The 19509-nt window shown below is 33.5% G+C and overlaps 1 protein-coding gene across 9 annotated transcripts in view; it reads left to right on the top strand.

Moving 5' to 3' along the window:
- The window catches only part of LOC142330108 (uncharacterized), a 68730-nt gene that overhangs the window by 26481 nt on the left and 22740 nt on the right, over positions 1–19509 (top strand). For 6 of the 9 annotated variants that reach the window (XM_075375181.1, XM_075375180.1, XM_075375176.1 and 3 more), the window contains 5 exons: positions 2954–2995; positions 6121–6171; positions 6578–6613; positions 12379–12420; positions 15497–15532. In XM_075375181.1, the coding sequence (XP_075231296.1) occupies positions 2954–2995; positions 6121–6171; positions 6578–6613; positions 12379–12420; positions 15497–15532 (207 nt within the window). The remainder of the gene's footprint in view (positions 1–2953; positions 2996–6120; positions 6172–6577; positions 6614–12378; positions 12421–15496; positions 15533–19509) is intronic. The other 3 variants (XM_075375174.1, XM_075375173.1, XM_075375178.1) reach the window with 3 other exon arrangements.

Raw genomic sequence — 19509 nt, 5'->3', positions numbered from 1 at the left:
GATAATGTTTTAGAAGTATTGCTTTTGCCCAATTCTAAGCGTGTTTTTTATTGTATTTATTTTTATAACCTATGAAAACATAAAACATAATTTCTAACAGAAGGTGGAATAATAAGATAAAATTATGTTTGTAGGGGAAATGCGTGAATCATCATGCATGATGATTTGTTTACACGTTCAGGCCTGTTAGCAGAAGAAATTTTCTGTGTCATAAAACTAACAAAGCAGTTCTGTTTAAATGTTTGTTGAGCATGCTCGTACTGTGGTTTTGTGATGTATTATTGTCGTATAAATTGTGTTGCATTAATGAATAGATATGATTAGGTAGTGCGTATATGATCCGTATAGATTCTGTTACTTGTGAGGGGATTTGACGTTTGAAGAACAACGACGAAGATTAACTTTACTAATAAACAAACGTTATGAACTATACTTTGGCTCTAACGTTAGGAATCAAGATAAGAAACTGGGCCCATCACATCTGCTGCTCGACCCGTGCGTGTCGTCTGAGAGACTGGGCTAGGGGCAATTGGTGCATGAGGTTAGTCATACCAATGTTTTGACGTGAAACATAAGACCATTCCTCGGACTGTTATTTCTGTGTGACAACGATAAAAAGAATAAATAATAAAGCCAAATGCAGTGGACTACCTGAATTCACCGTCTGCTATAAGACGTGTCTCATGGCGAAGACTTACCTGTACAGCTTCTTCCAACACATCTAACATTAGTAGATGAAACGGAATGTGAGAAATGCGGAATGTGAGAAACCCATGGGTTTCTCATGTGGAACAACATGATCCTACTTTTGAAGCAGTCTTTTTTTCGTTAACCTCATATAATACCTAAAGGTGAATTAAAAGACCTTGTTTGAGACTTGAACCTGTCAAAGAAAAAAGCCAAGTTTTTGGTATCTAGGCTGAAAAGCTTGCATTTTTTCCACATGCTTGAAAAAGTTATACATCCGCATATTAGTTTAACTCGGAAATGATTCTTCTACCTCCATTTGGTATAAAATTTAGGGAATTTTAAAACTTTCTTATGGCGATGGATTAAAATAGTACTAGATTTCATGATTAAAATAAATATATTTTTGTGTTAGTAGAAAAGAATTTTTGTGGATTCCAAAATAACAACTTAGATTAGTGATGGACAATTCGAAGAAATTTTAAGCCAATTCGTAAAGCCAACGTGGAGGTCATTTAAAAGTGTTTTGTAAAGCTCTTACATTACCATGACATGGTAATGTAAGTTTTGGTAAAGTAACGAGTGAATTGTTACAATCACACAAATATATGAGTGTAAAACGTCACTAAAGATTGATTTCTTAGATTTAAGAAATCTGGATTTCAGGGTTTTTTCAGGGATTTTTTTCAGGGCAATCTCGGTGCTGTCAGTGATGAGCACAAGGCACGCTTCTACTAGCAAATCTCAGTAATGGGAAATACGTACCTGCGACAGTGGATTGCAAAAATGTTCACAGATTACAATGATTAACACAATTTTTGTGTTTAAAACTATGAAACACGAAACCAGTAAAAAAAACCAAGCACAAATTTAGGCTCAATGTTTACATTTAAAAAAAAAAAACTTTAAATATCGAATCTGACAAAAGGATTTTTCCAATATTTTACTGAAGAAAATTACTTAGGTTACGACGCAAATACTGAACGGCTTATGTTACAATTAGAACAAGTTCATGAATGTGAGGTGTAGGGCCTTTTCATTCATACCTCTAGTAAAGCTGAAAAGCAGTTCTGTTCAATAGTTTTAATAAACATCATTCTCTATGAATGTGTTACTGAATTAATAACCCCCTTATCAAATCGAGATTACGTAAAGTAATTCTGTAAAAACTATAAAGAAGGAGAATCAAGGATTCCTGTACATAAGGCAGAAATTCTCAAAAATATCTGAAGCAAAAATTAAAGAAGGGATTTTTGTTTGCCTACAATGAGGAACCGTTCAGAGGTGAAAGGTGTAACTCTGTGTAATTTGATGTAGTACTCATTGCGTTGATGTGAAACTATCAAAGGTGAAAGCGGATTAAGATATTAAAATATCGTAAGGTTAGTTCGCCTTTGTTTGTTTCATTTCACACAAAGCCATTCACATTAAAGGGTTTTGTAGATGAATCAGTACTTTTATTTCGTATTGATATCCAGAAAGTTAAAACTAATACTGTAAAGGTAAGTGTTCAATCATTTTAATAAAAATCAAATAAGTATTTTAAAAGAAATGTAAAATGATATTATTTTCCTTCTTATAAATTTTATTAAAGGATCGTTCTACCACAGAATAGTTTCCAGCTAAGATTAGAAATGTTATATTAAAATACAGAGAGGTTTTTCTTTCTAGAATACTCCGTGTAGTTGGGTTAGCTCAAAGAGCTATCAGATCACTTAATCTACTTTAATTCTAAGCGGTATGTGAGTCATACCAGCCCACAGGGATTTGGTAAATAAACTTGAAATTTTATTCAAGTTATGTATTCAAGTCTGAGCAAAAACTCAGTTAAGGAAATGTAAATAAATGATTCTTGAAATTTTTTAAAACATCTCTAGTTGATTGCCTGCATTGTCATAGAAGGAAACGGAAATATATTTTTTCAAGAATTATTAAAACATTATGAAAACGATGTTTTCTGTTATTTAATGGCCAATATTGCCTGTAACTACCTTATGTATGGAAAAAATTGATGTTAGAAAAGATGTAGGATTGATGATGATGTAGGAAAATTGATAAACAGAAATATTTTAACCTTATCATTTAAACGCTTATAGAAGATCTTAATAGACTATAACAAGCCTTATAGTTTGTGAAGTGCAGTTAAGTAAAAAATAATTTGCTACTGTATCCTTTGAAGAAACTTTTTTAGAAATTTCTTGCAGTAATCTAATCTTATATGTTTAAAATTATAGTTACATAAAATAATGAAATCATTTTTTTTCAGCAAGGGAAAGTCATTAATATCTGGAATCAGTGTTAAAAACTTGTAAGTAATAGTTCTTTTATGATTGCATATTCCTCAGGATGGTGCAATAGTGTACTTATTATATATGGCTTCTATTATGCACAAATTAAACATAAGTCCATTTTTCACATTTTAAAATTATTGCTTTATTTAGTAATTTGTTTTCTAGTTTATCAGATAATTGTTCAATGTATTGATACTTTATATTATCATTCAATAAGAATTATTATTTACATAAATATACACAACATTAATTTTATGATATTTTCTATAGTTACATATTATAAATACAATGTATCTGTTGATATGTGAGTACATATAACTCTAAATATATTAACCGCGTATTAATTTTGAATCTTATCTACCTATATGCCTGTACAAGCAATTCTCTTTCTGAAATCCTAAGTAAGGCGTTTTTAAAAGCCTTACTTTTAAAAAACCAAGAAAGAATTAGTGCATTTTTTAAACTTTATGGTGAGTATTTGATCAAAAAACAGACTAAGCACAATTTGATCATATTATGAGAATACAGAACACAAAGGGAATACTTCATTTAAGTAGTTCACATATCCCTTTTAAAGAATGTCAAAATAAATAATTTGAAAGTAAATATTTCCAAAGTCTCAATTATCCTGTTTGGACCTCTGTGGGGATATTTAAATTGTGGCATACAAACTAATAGATTCCATGATCATCAAACAGAGCGATGTATTTTGTTAAGATATACGCACAATCATAATTATGTGAAATATTAAAACAATTTTTCTATTAGAATAACTTCAATCCACTATTAAAGAATTGATCGGGATGAATACAGGTATAACCTGAGTGAACATAACCAAAGGAACGAACAATTTCTTATATTTACCTCTGAACAAACCCCAGAAAAATATAGCTACAAATGTTTGTTAGGATCTGTATCCTCAAAGACTGTCAACAAAAGAAAGTAAACAACGAACCAAGAAAAAATTCATAATCATTCTTACAAGGTATCATCTGTACCTGTATTATAACTTACCTGTCCTACTTAAAAAGAATAAGTCTTCTTTTTCACTTTCAATGCTACCGCTAGGTTCATTATTTTTCCAACACTGTTAGATTCTTAATATTATTAAATAAAATTAAGATTTGCTACACCTGTTTCATAATTAAATATTAAATATTTTTAATAATAATAATAATAATAATAATGAAAATTTAAAACAGGTCTGTTAAATCAAATAAATAATATTTTGATTATTTCATTGCAATAACCATTTTTTCAGTACACCTCATTACTATTATCAAATCTATATTTAGTTTCTTCTATGTGAATCTCTAGACGAGGATTGATTTCCATTACTTTAAAATATCAAAGAGTAAACAAACTACTTCCTCTTCTCAATACCAGCTGCTATCACCAAATAACTTTCAAGCTATTGTATCATACACAAATTTTTGTACAAGTGTCTGATTTTTCCAAAATAACATTTTCTACAGACTTCTCATTTAATTAAAATAATTTAAAAGTTTGTGATATCTTTCTAGTTGGTGTAAGTTCATTAAAACTACTATCAACACATAAATTTAAAATATGACATTGTATTGAAAGTATTTGGCAACAAGTTTTTTTTATCTTTTTCTACTATCAGCTTATCATAAGGTAAATAAAAAGTGATATCTCTTGTCAAGGAAGCATACTGACCACCAGGCTCAGTCAGTGGGGAAAAAGAAGGGTAGAAAAAGCCCAGAAATTTCTAAATGATGAAACATATTTTTAGGATCTGAGAATAGTACTTGACAATCAAACTACGTCTTATCCAATGCTATATGTTTACTATGCTTTTTTAAAAAATGGCAGCTTAGACACTGGATGAGATGTTAATAAATGGTTACAAAATGAATTTTTTCTGATAGAGATTATGGTACTGATAAAGTGGCATTGTTTTTCCATTCAGTTTTTCTCTACACTTGAGAGAATGCTAATGTCATAAAACCGTTTAGTTGACTGAAATTGTAATTAGGTCGTATACTTTGGATAATTAATAAACATTAGGAAAGCAATGGAATATAGAACTTGTTTGCCTCATAGAAATTGTTTTGAATTAGTAGACTAGGTTGACCTCAAATATTTTGGTTAAATTATTTCAAAACCTGGTTTGAATTGGCCACTACAGAGCTGTTTGGACTTTTATTAATAATACCAAAATCACAAAGTTACTGGCAGCTTTCGAACAGACAGCCATCCTAATAAAAAACATATCTACTACCATATAATGGTGAAATGTTATTATAAATATAACATTTATTATTATTACGTCAATCAATTTATTAAAATTGAATTTAAAATATAAAGTTGTTTGCAAATTAAAATATATTGTATAGTTTTTAAACATTTTTAGTAATTCTTTCCTTTGTATTTCTATCGATTTTTTTCATATATTTACAGTCACATTCCACCCAAGCATCAAATATTAAATGGATAAAAAAGAATATAATATTTTTAAATATAATTATTCTCAAGATCTACTATTACCAAGCACGAAGCATTTTATTTCTTCAACTTTGCTTCTAGAATTTTTTTGATAGTTATAACCATTTCTCTTGTGCTTATTCTGCAGTTTAAACTGAATTGCTGAGGTAAAATGTTTTAAATTTTTAATTTAAAATACATTTATCAGTATTTTCTACTCATAAATAATCAGATTAGTAACAAATTAGGTTTTACCCTTACTTGTCTCTAATTCCTTTACAAAGTTAATGAAACTTTTTCATAGTATATTAGCTTATAAACTGATAAAAATACTTCTCTGATTAATGAATAAACTGGTTTTTTCTATCTATTATAATTTATCATATTCTGTAAAAGTATTGGTACTTTATCCATCTTCAGTGAATCAGGGTTAGAGGTACATTGTCTTGTCAACTAGCTCATGATTCAGGTAAATTCAGTGTATTTTTTAACGAGAATTAATTTAAGAAATTTCCTTATCTTAAAAGTTGACTTACATGCATAAAACTATTGTTTTATTCTATTACGATATAAAGTAATTTTTGAAATCATCAGACGTCAATTATTAATTACATTTTATTAAATGTTATTAATCTATTTAATTAGTATGTTGTACATATGTGTAACTAAATAAATCAATTTATTTAAATTTCAGATCGACTTATAACAAAGATGCAATCAAACCTCCACACGTAGTTAAAGAAAAGTAAGTAGGATCTAACTTTTTATATATATATATACTGAAAATTCAGACTATAATATATATATATATATATATGTGTGTGTGTGTGGGCGCGCGCGTGCACGTAGATACAAATTTAAAGTTTACTTCAAAAAGGAAACAAACAAATCTATAGTACTTCATACACAGAGATTATGTACTGCTAAAGAAAATGTAAAAATAAATCAGGAAAATTCTCATCATTATAGAACAAGTACTGTATAAATAAGTAATAGTACGTAAGTAATTTATAAATCGTGAAATTCGTTTTTCAAGTCCTAATTCCTCTACATATTGTAGGATCTCAATCAGGAAAAAAATTGTATTTTTTGATTTGCTGCATCTTAAATAAAAGTATTGAATATTATTTCATATGATTTTTATTTTTCAGTAAAACTATAAAGGTTCCAACATGCGTCAACAAAAAGTAAGTAATATCTGTCAAATAATTTTTCTCTCTCTAAAAATAAGTCACGTGGACTTCCAATTTCTTTTCAATCCAGTTTTTAATCTCAATGTATCAAATAACGAACTATTAGAGCTTAGGGTTTTGGTTTGCTTGGCATTTCTCTCGCCACCATCTCAATCAGACGCCCAAAAGCATAAGACCGGATGTCTGTGCTACAAACGGCAACTGGGCACACAGCCCGTACCCCAGGGAATAGCATAGCAACCGCCATAACATCGACCTCTGCTTACCCTCCGGAGCACCTAGAAACAGAATATCCAGGAACGCCATAGACCATAGACCACTGGCTTGCGTGTACCACCGCCCACATTTCAGATATCACTAAAAGTGGTAAGCACACTCCGTCAAATATTAAAGCATATATGACTATCAATAATTAAATTTATCTCGTCAAAGACAGGAATTCGCTGCCACGCCTAGGCCGCTGAATGCCAGCAAGTACCTGTTCACAATTAAAGCGCTTGGAGCCTTAATCTGGCTGGTAGGTGGCCACGTTTCTCAGTTAGTATCTCCTAACAGCAGCGCGGTAGGAGTCTTTTTCCTAAAGTATACTACTGAAGACAGTTGAACAAAGCATCCACATCAAGGAAATTCTACATGGTCCGACAATGTGGCTCCCATAATATTGACTCGACGCTTGTGAGTGGCCCATTTTCCCCTTAACCACTAAGTTCCAGGGTAGCCTGAGTTCTGGCACCCCAAACAGCAGGGTAGTCGAATATCATGTGTTCGTCCTACTGTACCTCCCCGCAGACGCACAGCTCATCATTTACCAGGCGGAACCGAAACATCGGTTTAAATTTACATGGTTGGAGAGCACTTGGGCACCCGTTGCACTTAAAACGATAGAGAGGCATACCATCCCCACAGATACTGTATAATTCTATAAAAGGACATTCCCTTAGTCGTGGCGTGCCATCCTTACTACCATGCTTCCATCGCAAGGCTGAAAAGACTCGTTCGCAGGAGGGTGCATTAAGACCACCGTTCTGATCCGATACAGGCCCAGCTCATACGGCACCCAAATACGTCGGCTTCCCTGACTCTTTGCAATTTCAACATGGCCGCTCTAACTTTCACCAATAAATCGATTCGGAGAACCTTTCCCAGTACAGTGGTAGCCTCGTAGGAGGTTGTTTTAAAACACCAGTGCATACAATAAAGGCTCTGCGCTGGGCACTCCTTAAATTTTGAAAAACTGCTCCACCTTTCTTTCCAACATATGCACCCAAACGGATGCCGCGTAAAATGCCATTACCCAGTGGCTCTTTCAGGCTTCTTTCCGTCCCAATTGTCGGACCACTCTGGTCCCCTTGAAGATGTCCTCGGCACCCATATCCAACGCTGGATTCTGGCTGTGTATCGCCTTAAGGACTTTGAGCTCTTCTACCCCTGATGCGCTTGGCATCAGTCGTACACCAATATTTGTGGCTACCGCTCGGCCAGAAACGGAGACTTCAGCCCTTTCTTCTTAACAACCTCTGCCTTCCGCAGCCGCTTCGCCTGCTGCTCGTTTACGACTTCCAGGACCATTCAATGGTCTTTTTTTTGTGACCTGGGAAATGGGGAACATTTTCTTCCGCAGGTCTAGGACATTATACAGGGTTAGCTCCGTCAACGCAGACGAAGCCGACAGATGAGGCGTTACTGGAACCACCTTAACGGTGGCCCGCTTAATTTTGTTAGCCGGCGCCTGGACTAACGGCGTGGGACTAACCCGCATACTCCCAGACTTCTTCCACCAGCTGGTCCACACCTTGCCCGACATCCGATCAACGATTGAATCTACGGCACGGTGAGCGCCCTCATACTTTAACGCCAGCTCAGTAACAATAGTACTACATTCATAAAGGTAAGACTCAACAAGCTGCCGAAAATCGACCGAAATACGCTACTCATACCTTAGGGTTTTTTTTTGGTTTGCTTGGCATTTCTTCCGTCACCAACCCATTTGGTCACCCTGAAGCATAAGATCGAATGTCTGTGCCACAAACGACTACTGAGCCTCGAAACAGTTTAGCGACCAGTGTCCTAACCAGATCTAAGAGCTAATCTAAAAGCGAGAGCGAAATAAGCGTGGTATAAACTATTCGCTTGCGTGTCCTACCGACCACTTGTCATATATCACTAAAATAGCTAGGCGCACCCCGTCAACTGCTAAAACATATATGACTATCAATAATTAAATTTATCTTGTCAAAGAGAGCAATTCACTGCCACGCCCAGACCGCAGAATGCCAACAAGTACCTGTCCACCACTAAAGCGCTTTGAGTCTTAATCTGGCGTGTAGCCAGCCATATCTCTCGATTAGCTTCTTACAGCAGCGGTGTAGGAGTCTTTTCCCTTACGTAAACTACTGATGTTGGTTGAACAAAGCAACCGTATTAAGGAACTCCCACACAGTCCGACAATGCGACTCTCGCCACATTGACTCGACGTTTGTGAGTGGCCAAATATCTTGTTGACCTCAAAATTTCAGGGTGGCCTGAGTTCTGGCCCCCCAAGAGATGGGCATTCGAATATCATATGTTCGTTCGACTGGATCTCCCCACAGACGCACAGCTCATCAGCTGCCATGCGGAACCGAAACAAATGTCGGTTTAAATTTACATAGTTGGAGGGCACTGGGGCTCCTGTTGCCCTTAAAAACGAAGGAGAGGCATATCATCCCCCCAAATCCAGTATAAACTTATACAAGGATCTACCCTTAGTCATGGCGTGCTATTCTTTCTGCCATGCTTCTATTGTAAGGCTGAGAAACCTCCTCCGCATGCGTACAATGGGCAAATGTTCGAAATTTAGAACCGGTGCATTGTGATCACCGTTCCGCTCCGGAACAGGCCCGGTTCGATACTGCATCCAAATACGTCGGCTTCCCTGCCTCTTTGCAATTTCAACATGAGCGCGTTAACTTTCACCAATAAATCGATTCGGAGAACCTTTCCTAATACAGTGGTAGTCTCGTAGGGGGTTGTTTTAAAACACCTGTGCATCCAGTTAAGGTCTGCGCTGGGCACACCTTAAATTTTGTAAAACTGCTCCATCTTTCTTTCCAACATATGTACCCAAACGGACGCCGGGTAAGAGGTTGTACTTTCAAAGACACATTGGAACACCATGTACAAATGACGGCCCGGCACCCCGTAATGCTTTCGAGCAGTCCTTGTAAGCTTGTGCATCACAAAGACAGCGTCCGCCGCTACTTGCTTAATCTAGTTGCTAAACAGCAACTTCTCATTAAACTAAACACATAGGTACTTATGAACTTAACCTCGGCTGATTACACAGCCTTTATACTTAATACGGGGGTACTGATTTTATGATAATTTGCCTGCACCCTTGAGAAGCATAAACCTCGTCTTGGCACAGAAATCTTCCAGTTTTGATGGACAAGCAAGAAGATTGCTTGTCCATCAAGCTAAAAATCTATTTATTTCTCTCCTAGAAAATTATTTTTAAACTTAAGTATTAATTTTTTTTTTTTCAATTATTGTGAAATGAACTTTTTGATAATAAAAAAAAAAATATATATATTTATCTACATCATTCAAAGTCGTATCAAACTGGTGTCACCATCTTGATAGCCGCCGGTCGAAATCCGTGAAGATCGATGACGGAATTTTGCAGGTGGAGCTTCTTCGGATGCTGTCGGCCATCCTTGCTGCTTCCTGTTTTTGGTGATCACAGCTGTCTCTAACCAACTGACTCGAATCAGGAGTGAGACCTGAGGAAGAAGTTGTTCCTAGCCACCTTCGTGGTGTATAATCTAGTGATCGTGTTGTCACGTAAAGTGTTTTCAAAACAATTTAATAATAACTATAACGCGGAACCATCCGAAACAATTTTAACCATTGACATTTCCCAATAATTGTATTCAACCATATTTTTCTTTAATTTCATAATTAATTAATGTTAATTGTATCAGGATTACCATTAATTACTACAAAAAAAGGCACTGATAAAATGTAATTTAAGATTAATTAGTGCGGATTATCACCTTAAAACGGATTAGTAAAGATTTTTTTACTTTTTATGGTAATAATTAATAAAAAATAGAACGTAAAAAAAAGGTAATTTAGTGTCATTATCCGTGTACTTGATATATGTTTTTGGAATATTAAGTGGAAAAATTATTAAAATATACCTTAATAAACCAAATAAAAAATAAAATTACTAAATAAAAATAAAGACTTCCTGATAATAAAAATTATAAGAATTAAACATGGGACTATCAATACTTAGCTTATGCGTAAAGTATGAATAATTAACTTCTGTATGTCAAGTTATAAGAAGAAAGAACTAGCAGCTGCTTAATACATAGAATGTAATTTATATATTTTTTTATTAGTAGAATTTATTAATTAAGTATAAATTGATTCGTAACTTAATCTAATGAAGTAAATTAATTTATGTTCATCGTTATGCTGGAATAATTAAAAGTTCAATAAATTTCTTTTTTAAGATGCATTTCTCATTTTAAAAAAAATGATAATTTTCAACTATAAAGCAAAGGTGATTGAACTTTATGTATCACTTTAAATTAATTAAGGACACTTATGTATCTTTTGTACTTTTTTAATTAATTAACAACTTAGTTAAAAAATTAATAAAAAACGACACAATAAAATTGTGTCGTTTCATTCGTATTCTTTATTTAAAAAAAAAAAAAATTATTATAACATTTTTATTTAAATGTATTTAATACAAATCTGTGTAGTCACTGTATTACGCTTGACACGCATAACCGCTTCCTTATGCAATTTTTTTCAATTTATTTCATTAAAACAGTGACGTAAGATGATGATTATACATTTATTATTTAATCAAATTATAAAATTATTTATTAAAAATTGGATTTGTATTGTAGTACAAGTAAATGGAAAAATACGATTAGTTAGCTTATGAAAGAGATAATAATAATATTACAATTAAAATTAATAAAAAAATAATAATAAAAAACGATAAAATAGAAAAACTTAGGGTTCCTTGCGGAAGTCAAAATCCTATAATATATATAAATGTATAATTTTGTGTAATAAAACTACTTAATTTTCACAAAGTAGTATAAAATGGAGGCTCAACATATTCTTTTTGTTATCTTTGATTTACTGAAAAAGAAAGAAAATATTACATGTAAAAAGTTAGACTATATTTTTAACGTTAAAAAAATTGTCAGTAAGAAACTAACATGATATTGATCGGAATTTAGATACATACTTCCCAGCGCTGAGCAAGAAGTTTTCTGAGGTAGCTGTGAAACTTTAAGATAGTTACTCTTTTGACTGAAGAAAAACAAAACATTCCACCATAATGAGGGTAGTCTAAATATTTTAAGATATAAATAAAATCAAAGATAAGAAAAGTCTAAATTAAGATCCAGTTGTAAACATGCTATAATGGTACATTACAGTTCATTTTAAATCTTACGTCTCGCAACAAGAAACTGATAAATAATTATAAGTGTTATATTAAAATACAAAACTCAGTGTGCATATTATTATGTGATGTCTTGTAAGGTGGAAAAATCACATTAAGCCAATTGAGTGAGAGTACTTTTATACTTTACCAGGCATCTTGCACTATGTACTGTAAAATTAAATGGCATCTCACTATTGAGAGAGAGGTATTGGGTAAATAATAGTCTCTATGTACTGTAAATAATTTTTTTTGGAAATACACATTAAAGAGCATTAGTATTATTACCATGAAAATTTTGTTTTAGAAATCGTTCTAGGGATGATATACCAGACAGAATTTATGTAACGTAAGTACAGTTATTTATTTATATAAATATATACATATATTCAAGGATCTATTACATAAAAACCCCCAGTATTGCTAAAATAGCATTACTGCACCACTAGTACCCCTTGTCACCGCTAAGAGCGCTAGTGTCGCAGCCACCGTCATAGACTTTACCTTTTTTCCCTGTGGTAGATTCCCTTTTCCCTCGTCTTGTTGGAACGGGAGATTTGAAATCGCATAGGCTTGCCAACCTAATTTAATTTTTGCTATGAATATTAATTATTTTTTAATATTTCAAAAGTTGGTAGCACTGATGTACAGCTTTTGCAGTCGCTTGCTATGTCATTTGACGTCACAGGTGAGCGGGAGAATTAAAGCGGTATAAATAATATTTATCCCGCTTTTCTGCTTTCCGACATTTACGTAAAATAAATTTTCACACGTCTTTCTATCAAAAAATTAATCAGTTTTTCTAATATTTCACATACTATAACAATTTCTTTATTAGAAAAAAAAAAGTAAAATATACGTAAATTTTTACAAAACCTACGCATGCGCATGTGCCACTTTGTTACAGCTATAAACTTTCAAAGTGCCACACCCTAGAGACAATACCTATCCGCGGAAAGTTGCAGATCTAATTGTTTTAAAGCGGTATGTTAGCGAAATTAGAAGTAATTCAGGAGGGCAGAATACAGGATTCTTCATAATATAACGGCACGGATGATGAGGATTTTGTTGAAGATTATCAGAGACGAGACACTCAAGGGGAACATCGGTAATCTTTCTCAATTGAATGGAGACGGATGTACTTTTTGGAAATTTACGAAGGGACTACAACGTTCCCCAGGAACGTTCCCTTCCCTACAAAGACATACTTGATCATGGGCGAGGAATGACAGAGTGAAGGTTCATCTATTTGCTTCTAACCTAGAAGTAACGTTCCAACCCCACGTTGACGAGGGTCCTGATGATGTAAATTTTAAAGACTTCCTGAGAGCCCAACGCCAATCAGCTTCCCTATTAGGGTGTTTTCTACAAGGAAAATTCCTAAATTAATGAGCTAAAGAAATCACCGACTAAGGAAATCTCCGGGCTTTGACTAGTGACGCACAAGATGCTTGTCATGCTACCCTTTAAAGGCACCATCTACATTAAGGATCTGTTTAACGATGTTCTGCGGACGTCTTACTTCCCAAGTGTTGGAAATAAAGAATTTCTAACTCTGAAATAATAAATTTAAGAAAAAATATACACAAATGTATTGTTCAGGACATCAATTTGACACCAGGCAAATTGTGCATTATTTACTTGTAGATGTCCGGCTCAGTTCAAATATTTTTATTTGAAAAAATATTTACAGATAAGTTATAAGTTTGTCTTCAATCAATCGGGAATAATTATATTTTTCCGACAGCTAAGTTCAATAAAAATGAAGATCTTTCTTTATTTTTTACAAGATTTTGTAATTAACGTTTTTCTTTGATTATTTTGTTTTAAACAAAGAGATTTTTATTTTTATTTGAATAAAAAATAATTTATTTTTCGAATATAAGCGTTCATTTCTTTTTAATTTGAATATTGTAATATAAATTTACGAATGTTTAGGTCATAGTGACCCGACGCAACTAGTAATATTATAAAAAGAGCGTAAACAGTTAAGGGTATAATTAGGATGATGAAAGAGTAAAATCCGCTTTTGTATTAATCGTTGTTGGTCGAGGTGTTCGACTGCTGACAATTTCCATTGTTTCAGGTTAACATAGTTTATGCAAGATTTTAACCTCCCGGATAATCATTTCCATTGTGTAAACCGGACAGTTCCTTGAACGACATTTGCGATTCCCTTTTCAGTTGATGCAAACTGGGCAATCTTTGCGTGGATGACCTTCATGATATTCCATTCGATGAATACAGATTACTTGTCTTTCATATATAAGTGCAGTGTGTTGTAAACTCTAGCATTAAATTATTGCATTGGTTGTGGTATGCATGAACACAAATCAAAAGAACGTTACCATTTCTCCTCATCTTCAACCTTCGGCTTTGTGTGACACATTGACTTAAGAATTTCTTTAATGTTTCTTCTTCAGTGTAATAACAAAGATTGGGACAAACAACTCCATTCAATGAGTTAACATTGTAATGAGATTTGAACGCAGGAAACTCATCGATCAACATTAAAGCTTGAGCATTTTGGGTTTGACAGTCATTTTCAGTTTCGACGTACACACGGTCAAAAGTCTTACACATATTTATTAACATTATAGTTAAGATTATTTTTAATAAATAAATGAATAGATATATTCATAAATAATTATTACAGAAAGAAATAAGAGCCAACGTGCATATAATAAAAAACAAACCAATGCGGTATGTATAAAGAGAAGAGAAAAAACGACGTTGAGAATAATTAAATTAATTTAATTTTTTAATTACGTTAAAACACTTTTCCAGAGAATAGAAGAAGCCAGTATAAGATAGAATGACCTTTTAAACATACAAACTAAGAAGTAGTAAGATATATGAGAAGAATACAAAGTATGTTGAATTATTAAAACAGTAAAATAATTGTAACTCGTAAACTTACAGAAAGTTTTCCTGCAATTCCTATATTTTTATTGGAAAAAAATATATATATATTTTTGGACCTTGATTCGGATGAGATATCATGAGGATATCATGATGAAGTTATTTAGGTTCACCGTTCAAAATAAAATTTATAAGTAAGGAATTTATAATCTCTAGTATAAATAAGGAGAGTATGAGAGTAGTCAGGCAGAAAACAAAAGAAAACATAAAATAAGATTCTTTGTCATGATACAGATAGTTTAAGTCAATTTCGAGAAATAAATTTAACATTTGAAAAGTATGAAACCTGACTAGAATTTGAACCCAGAATATTTTAATTGATACCACATTTGCATATAGTACAAAATAAATTTTAAAAATTTTGAAACAATTATTTTATTTATAAGTACGTATTTTATTTATTTATACACTTATTTCATCTAATTTTTACATATTTTATTTAATTTGTTCCACTGGATCCCTTTCAATGGTGTAATGTAATATTTAATTTTTCATTGTTTCAGAATGGATTGTACATATCTTTCTATTACTTATACATGGTAAAAAATTAATTACATGTGTGTTTTAATTATATTCAAAAAATATAAATCCTTAACATTAGTTCATTAATGTGGTAACCAAATTATTAATGTGGTAAAGTTTTTGAAATCTAATTTGTTTTGAAAAAACTATGCAATCATTAAGAAATGTAATTTTTTCATATTTTTTTTAAAATTAAAAGCTATTAATAAAGAAAAATTACTTTAACTTTTCAGCAGTAGTTAAAACGAGCTGGTACTAAACACTTCAAGGTCATAGGTTGTCGCGATCGAGCCGGACGACAGGGGTATGATGTCATCAGGTGGTGTGGTGGGGGACCTCGATCCGGTATATCTGCATAGATCTAAATCCTGCATCTTGTGTATCTCTGATTAGATTTCTGTGATCTATGTGAATCAACTGTATTCAGTCTCTTGGCTATACCCGGTCATAAATGTAACCTGGAATTATTTCAATACAAAAAACTTTCCGATAATAAAGCAAAAGATATCGCATTCCTCATCAACATTGGGGAAGATATAGAAAGTCTGCTTAAAAATTCAATTAAAAGACCGGTCCTATTACCTACAACTTTGTTCTGGAATACAAAGGTTTAATACAGAAAACGAAGGTACTTTGGAATAAAGGTGATACAGAAATCTGCATCGTGTGATGTTCGAGTAAAATGGTGTAGGTGAAATAGAAAGGGGATTGAAAAAGCATTTCTTATTACTACTAAGGTGGATAACAGTCGACATCTGATTAGCGTCGACGATTTCTTGCTCCGTAAAAACATAAACAAAAGGGGTGCGGTTACCGGACAATAAAGACAAAGTAAGATCAATCCTTGACAACGGTTCACCTCAGGAATCAAAAACAAAAAGTTCTAGGTTAGAATTGTGTAAACCGTCATTAGTCAACATAATCGAATGCGCATTCAATAACGACCTGGTTACATACTACCATATTAATAAAATAATTAGCGAAGAAGCTATACACAGATTCCTACTCAGCCTTAAAAAGAATGTTGTAAATCTACTTACTGAGTCGCTTAAAGAATGTAAAAAAACCCATAAAATTCAATCTATTCCTAGAATGTACACATGAAAGACGAAGAAAAATGGTAGACAGTAACGAAGAACACAAAACAAAAGATACAAACTTTAAAACAGAATTGATACTAGTAATCAACGAAGCCGATATTGACAAAGCACTAGGTAAGGCCTTTCAATAAAATAATAAACGAAGAGAAGGAATTTATAATTAAAGAAAGCGGGTGGTCTTTGCTGAGCATAGACAGTCTGGTAGTCCGCATAAACAAATACTTCCCCTCAAGGGATTCAACATAGGTATACCTCCCTAAATAAATTAAAGAAAAGAAAGCTGTGATAAACGTCAAAATGAAGTACTGCATCAAAACTATATTGTATAAACATGTAACCGGACCGAATCCTCAATGGTTAATTGAACGATACTACGTTTTGGAAGATAAATATGACATTCATGGCTAAATATCCTACTGAAATAATAGATTTAGCCAGGTTTGAGAAAGCTAATAAGTTTTCGATAAACGTATATGTACTAAAGAAATACAATGAAATAAAACCTATAAAAGTGTGCGATGAGGAAGAATCTGTTAATTATGATTTGCTGTTCATTAACATAGAAAAGAGCAGTCACTATAATTAAATATTAAATCTATCACATGTAGTTCGATCACAGCTGACGAAAATTGATCATAAAATAGAAATAATGCAAATGATGTTTCACCTTCTTCCGAAAAGACGTCGATTGTGACAGGAAAATGCAGGTTCACCTCTGATGATGTTTGATGAACAAACCGGCTAATGTTAAAATGCCACAACAGAGGAAATTTGGTACACCGTCTACATTATCGTTTAAGAATTACCAAAACTTATTTCCCGTTCCAGTCGTCAACAAGATGGGAGACCATTGCAAGTTTACCGGCTGGTACAGAGTAGCACTGTGTAACAGTTGCAACTTGCGCAGAACTAAGGAAACCAGTACCACAGCCTTCATCAAAAATGTATTAGGCTATAATTCTCACTTCATCTTAAAAGAACTGGAATATGACGACCAAATGATATACGTGATACCGAAAACGACTGAAAAATTCATTACGTTTACTAAAATCATTTGCGAAAATATATCGGTAAAGAATGTAGACACATTCTAGTTTATTATGGCCAGCTTTGACAAACTGGCATCCAACTTACCGGAATACGCATTCCAGCATATCTGGAAGTATTTCAGGGAACAATAATTGCCACTAGTTACAAGAAAAGGTGTATATTCTTACGACTACACCGACTCCAGTTCGAAGCTTGAAGAAATGACCTTCTAAAGAACATTCTTCTAAAGAAATGTTCTTCTAAAGAACATTTATACATTGGAATAACCAACTCTAACAAAGATGAAGACGATTACAAACATGCACAAAATGTATGGAATTACATCGGCTGAAACACGTTTGGTAAATAAAATGATATCTGTTTGAGACGTGACGTCTTGTTACTGGTGGACATATTTGAAAACTTTGAATCGCTATGCCTAAACACATACAATCTAGATGCAGCCCATTACGTATTGGCTCCATGGCTGGCTTTAGACGCTATACTGTGTGTAACGCAAGTTCAGTTAGAACTGTTCACCTAGACGAACATGTACATGTTCATCGAGTCAGAAATAAGAGCTGGTATAACGACTCGTTAAAGAAACATGATTAAGCTGATATCCCATACCACAAAAGCAGCTAAGATAGCCTATGTTGATACCAATAATTACTACGGCTATAGTAATCTCGTTACATCCTCATTCACAATTCGAATGGGTAGAATAATAACACCAACGCGAATTCGATTTTCTAATAATCGAATTCAAGATAAACGTTGATTATTCTTTCCATCTCACGATTTAGACAACGACCTGCCTTTTGTGCCGACAAACGGAAAGCCATCCGGTTCTGTGTGGCCTTCGCTTTGGTGGCATCCTGACTGAGGCAAGATGGAATATGTCTTGAGGCCTTTGAAAATGACCTCTAGTAAAGCCTCTAAGATAAGGAATAAAGAGGGGTTGGTATGGCGTTTAGATTCGTCACATGGTGGGTGTCTTCCCCTTCGGAATTAGAATGTACAATGCACTGATGTCACTATTCTTGAAATACTATTACTTTTGCCATTATGTTGTTCTAAGGTGATCAAAAATGGCTTGTTCGGGAAAAAGTTGAGTAAAATCTTACAGTTTCACGAAAATCCTTGGCTAAAAGGCTACAGAGATCTCAATACCGCTTTAAGATAAAAGTGAGGAATGATTTCGAGAATGACTTTTAAAAGGTAATAAATAACTTTGTCTTAGGCAAATACATGGAAAGCGTTCGAAGTTGAATCAGTTTCAAACTAGCAACTGATCGGAAACAGATGAGAAATCCATCGCCAAGCCTGCATTCAAAGACTGAGGTATAAAAAAAGAAAACTTGGTGTAGAAATGTGGAAGGATACTGTCTATTTCGATAATCGCATCTACGTCGGTCTTAAACATAAGTAAAATATTCACTACTCGGTGATGAAGGGAAACGTGGTCCAAAAATACCGATATAAAAAATATGGATACCGATAGCTACGAGATCCAAACCAACGACATTTACGAGGTCATGAGATGTCCAGATTTGATCTGCCACTTTGAGATTTTACAAAAATTACTTGTAAAATTTAAAGATACGGTATTGTGATTATGGATTATATTGGACAGAGAGCTAAGCTTTACACTTTTCGGACCGCTTACAATAAGCTGACCAAAAAAGCGATAAGGGAAAAGAGAAACATAGCGTACAGTGATATCACCTTCGAAAGTTACAGAGCCTGCTTGGACGATACGAAAAATTAAGTCCACATGTCAATGCGACTTACAGTTTTATCAGAGTCCTTGCCTAAAAGGCTACATCGACCTCAATACCGCCTCATTTCGTTATTAAAAACAT

Source organism: Lycorma delicatula, chromosome 9 (genome assembly GCF_047948215.1).
Source record: "Lycorma delicatula isolate Av1 chromosome 9, ASM4794821v1, whole genome shotgun sequence".
Lineage (NCBI taxonomy): Eukaryota > Metazoa > Arthropoda > Insecta > Hemiptera > Fulgoridae > Lycorma > Lycorma delicatula.
The sequence above is the reverse complement of the archived record's forward strand: the minus strand, read 5'-3'. Positions and strand labels throughout refer to the sequence as shown.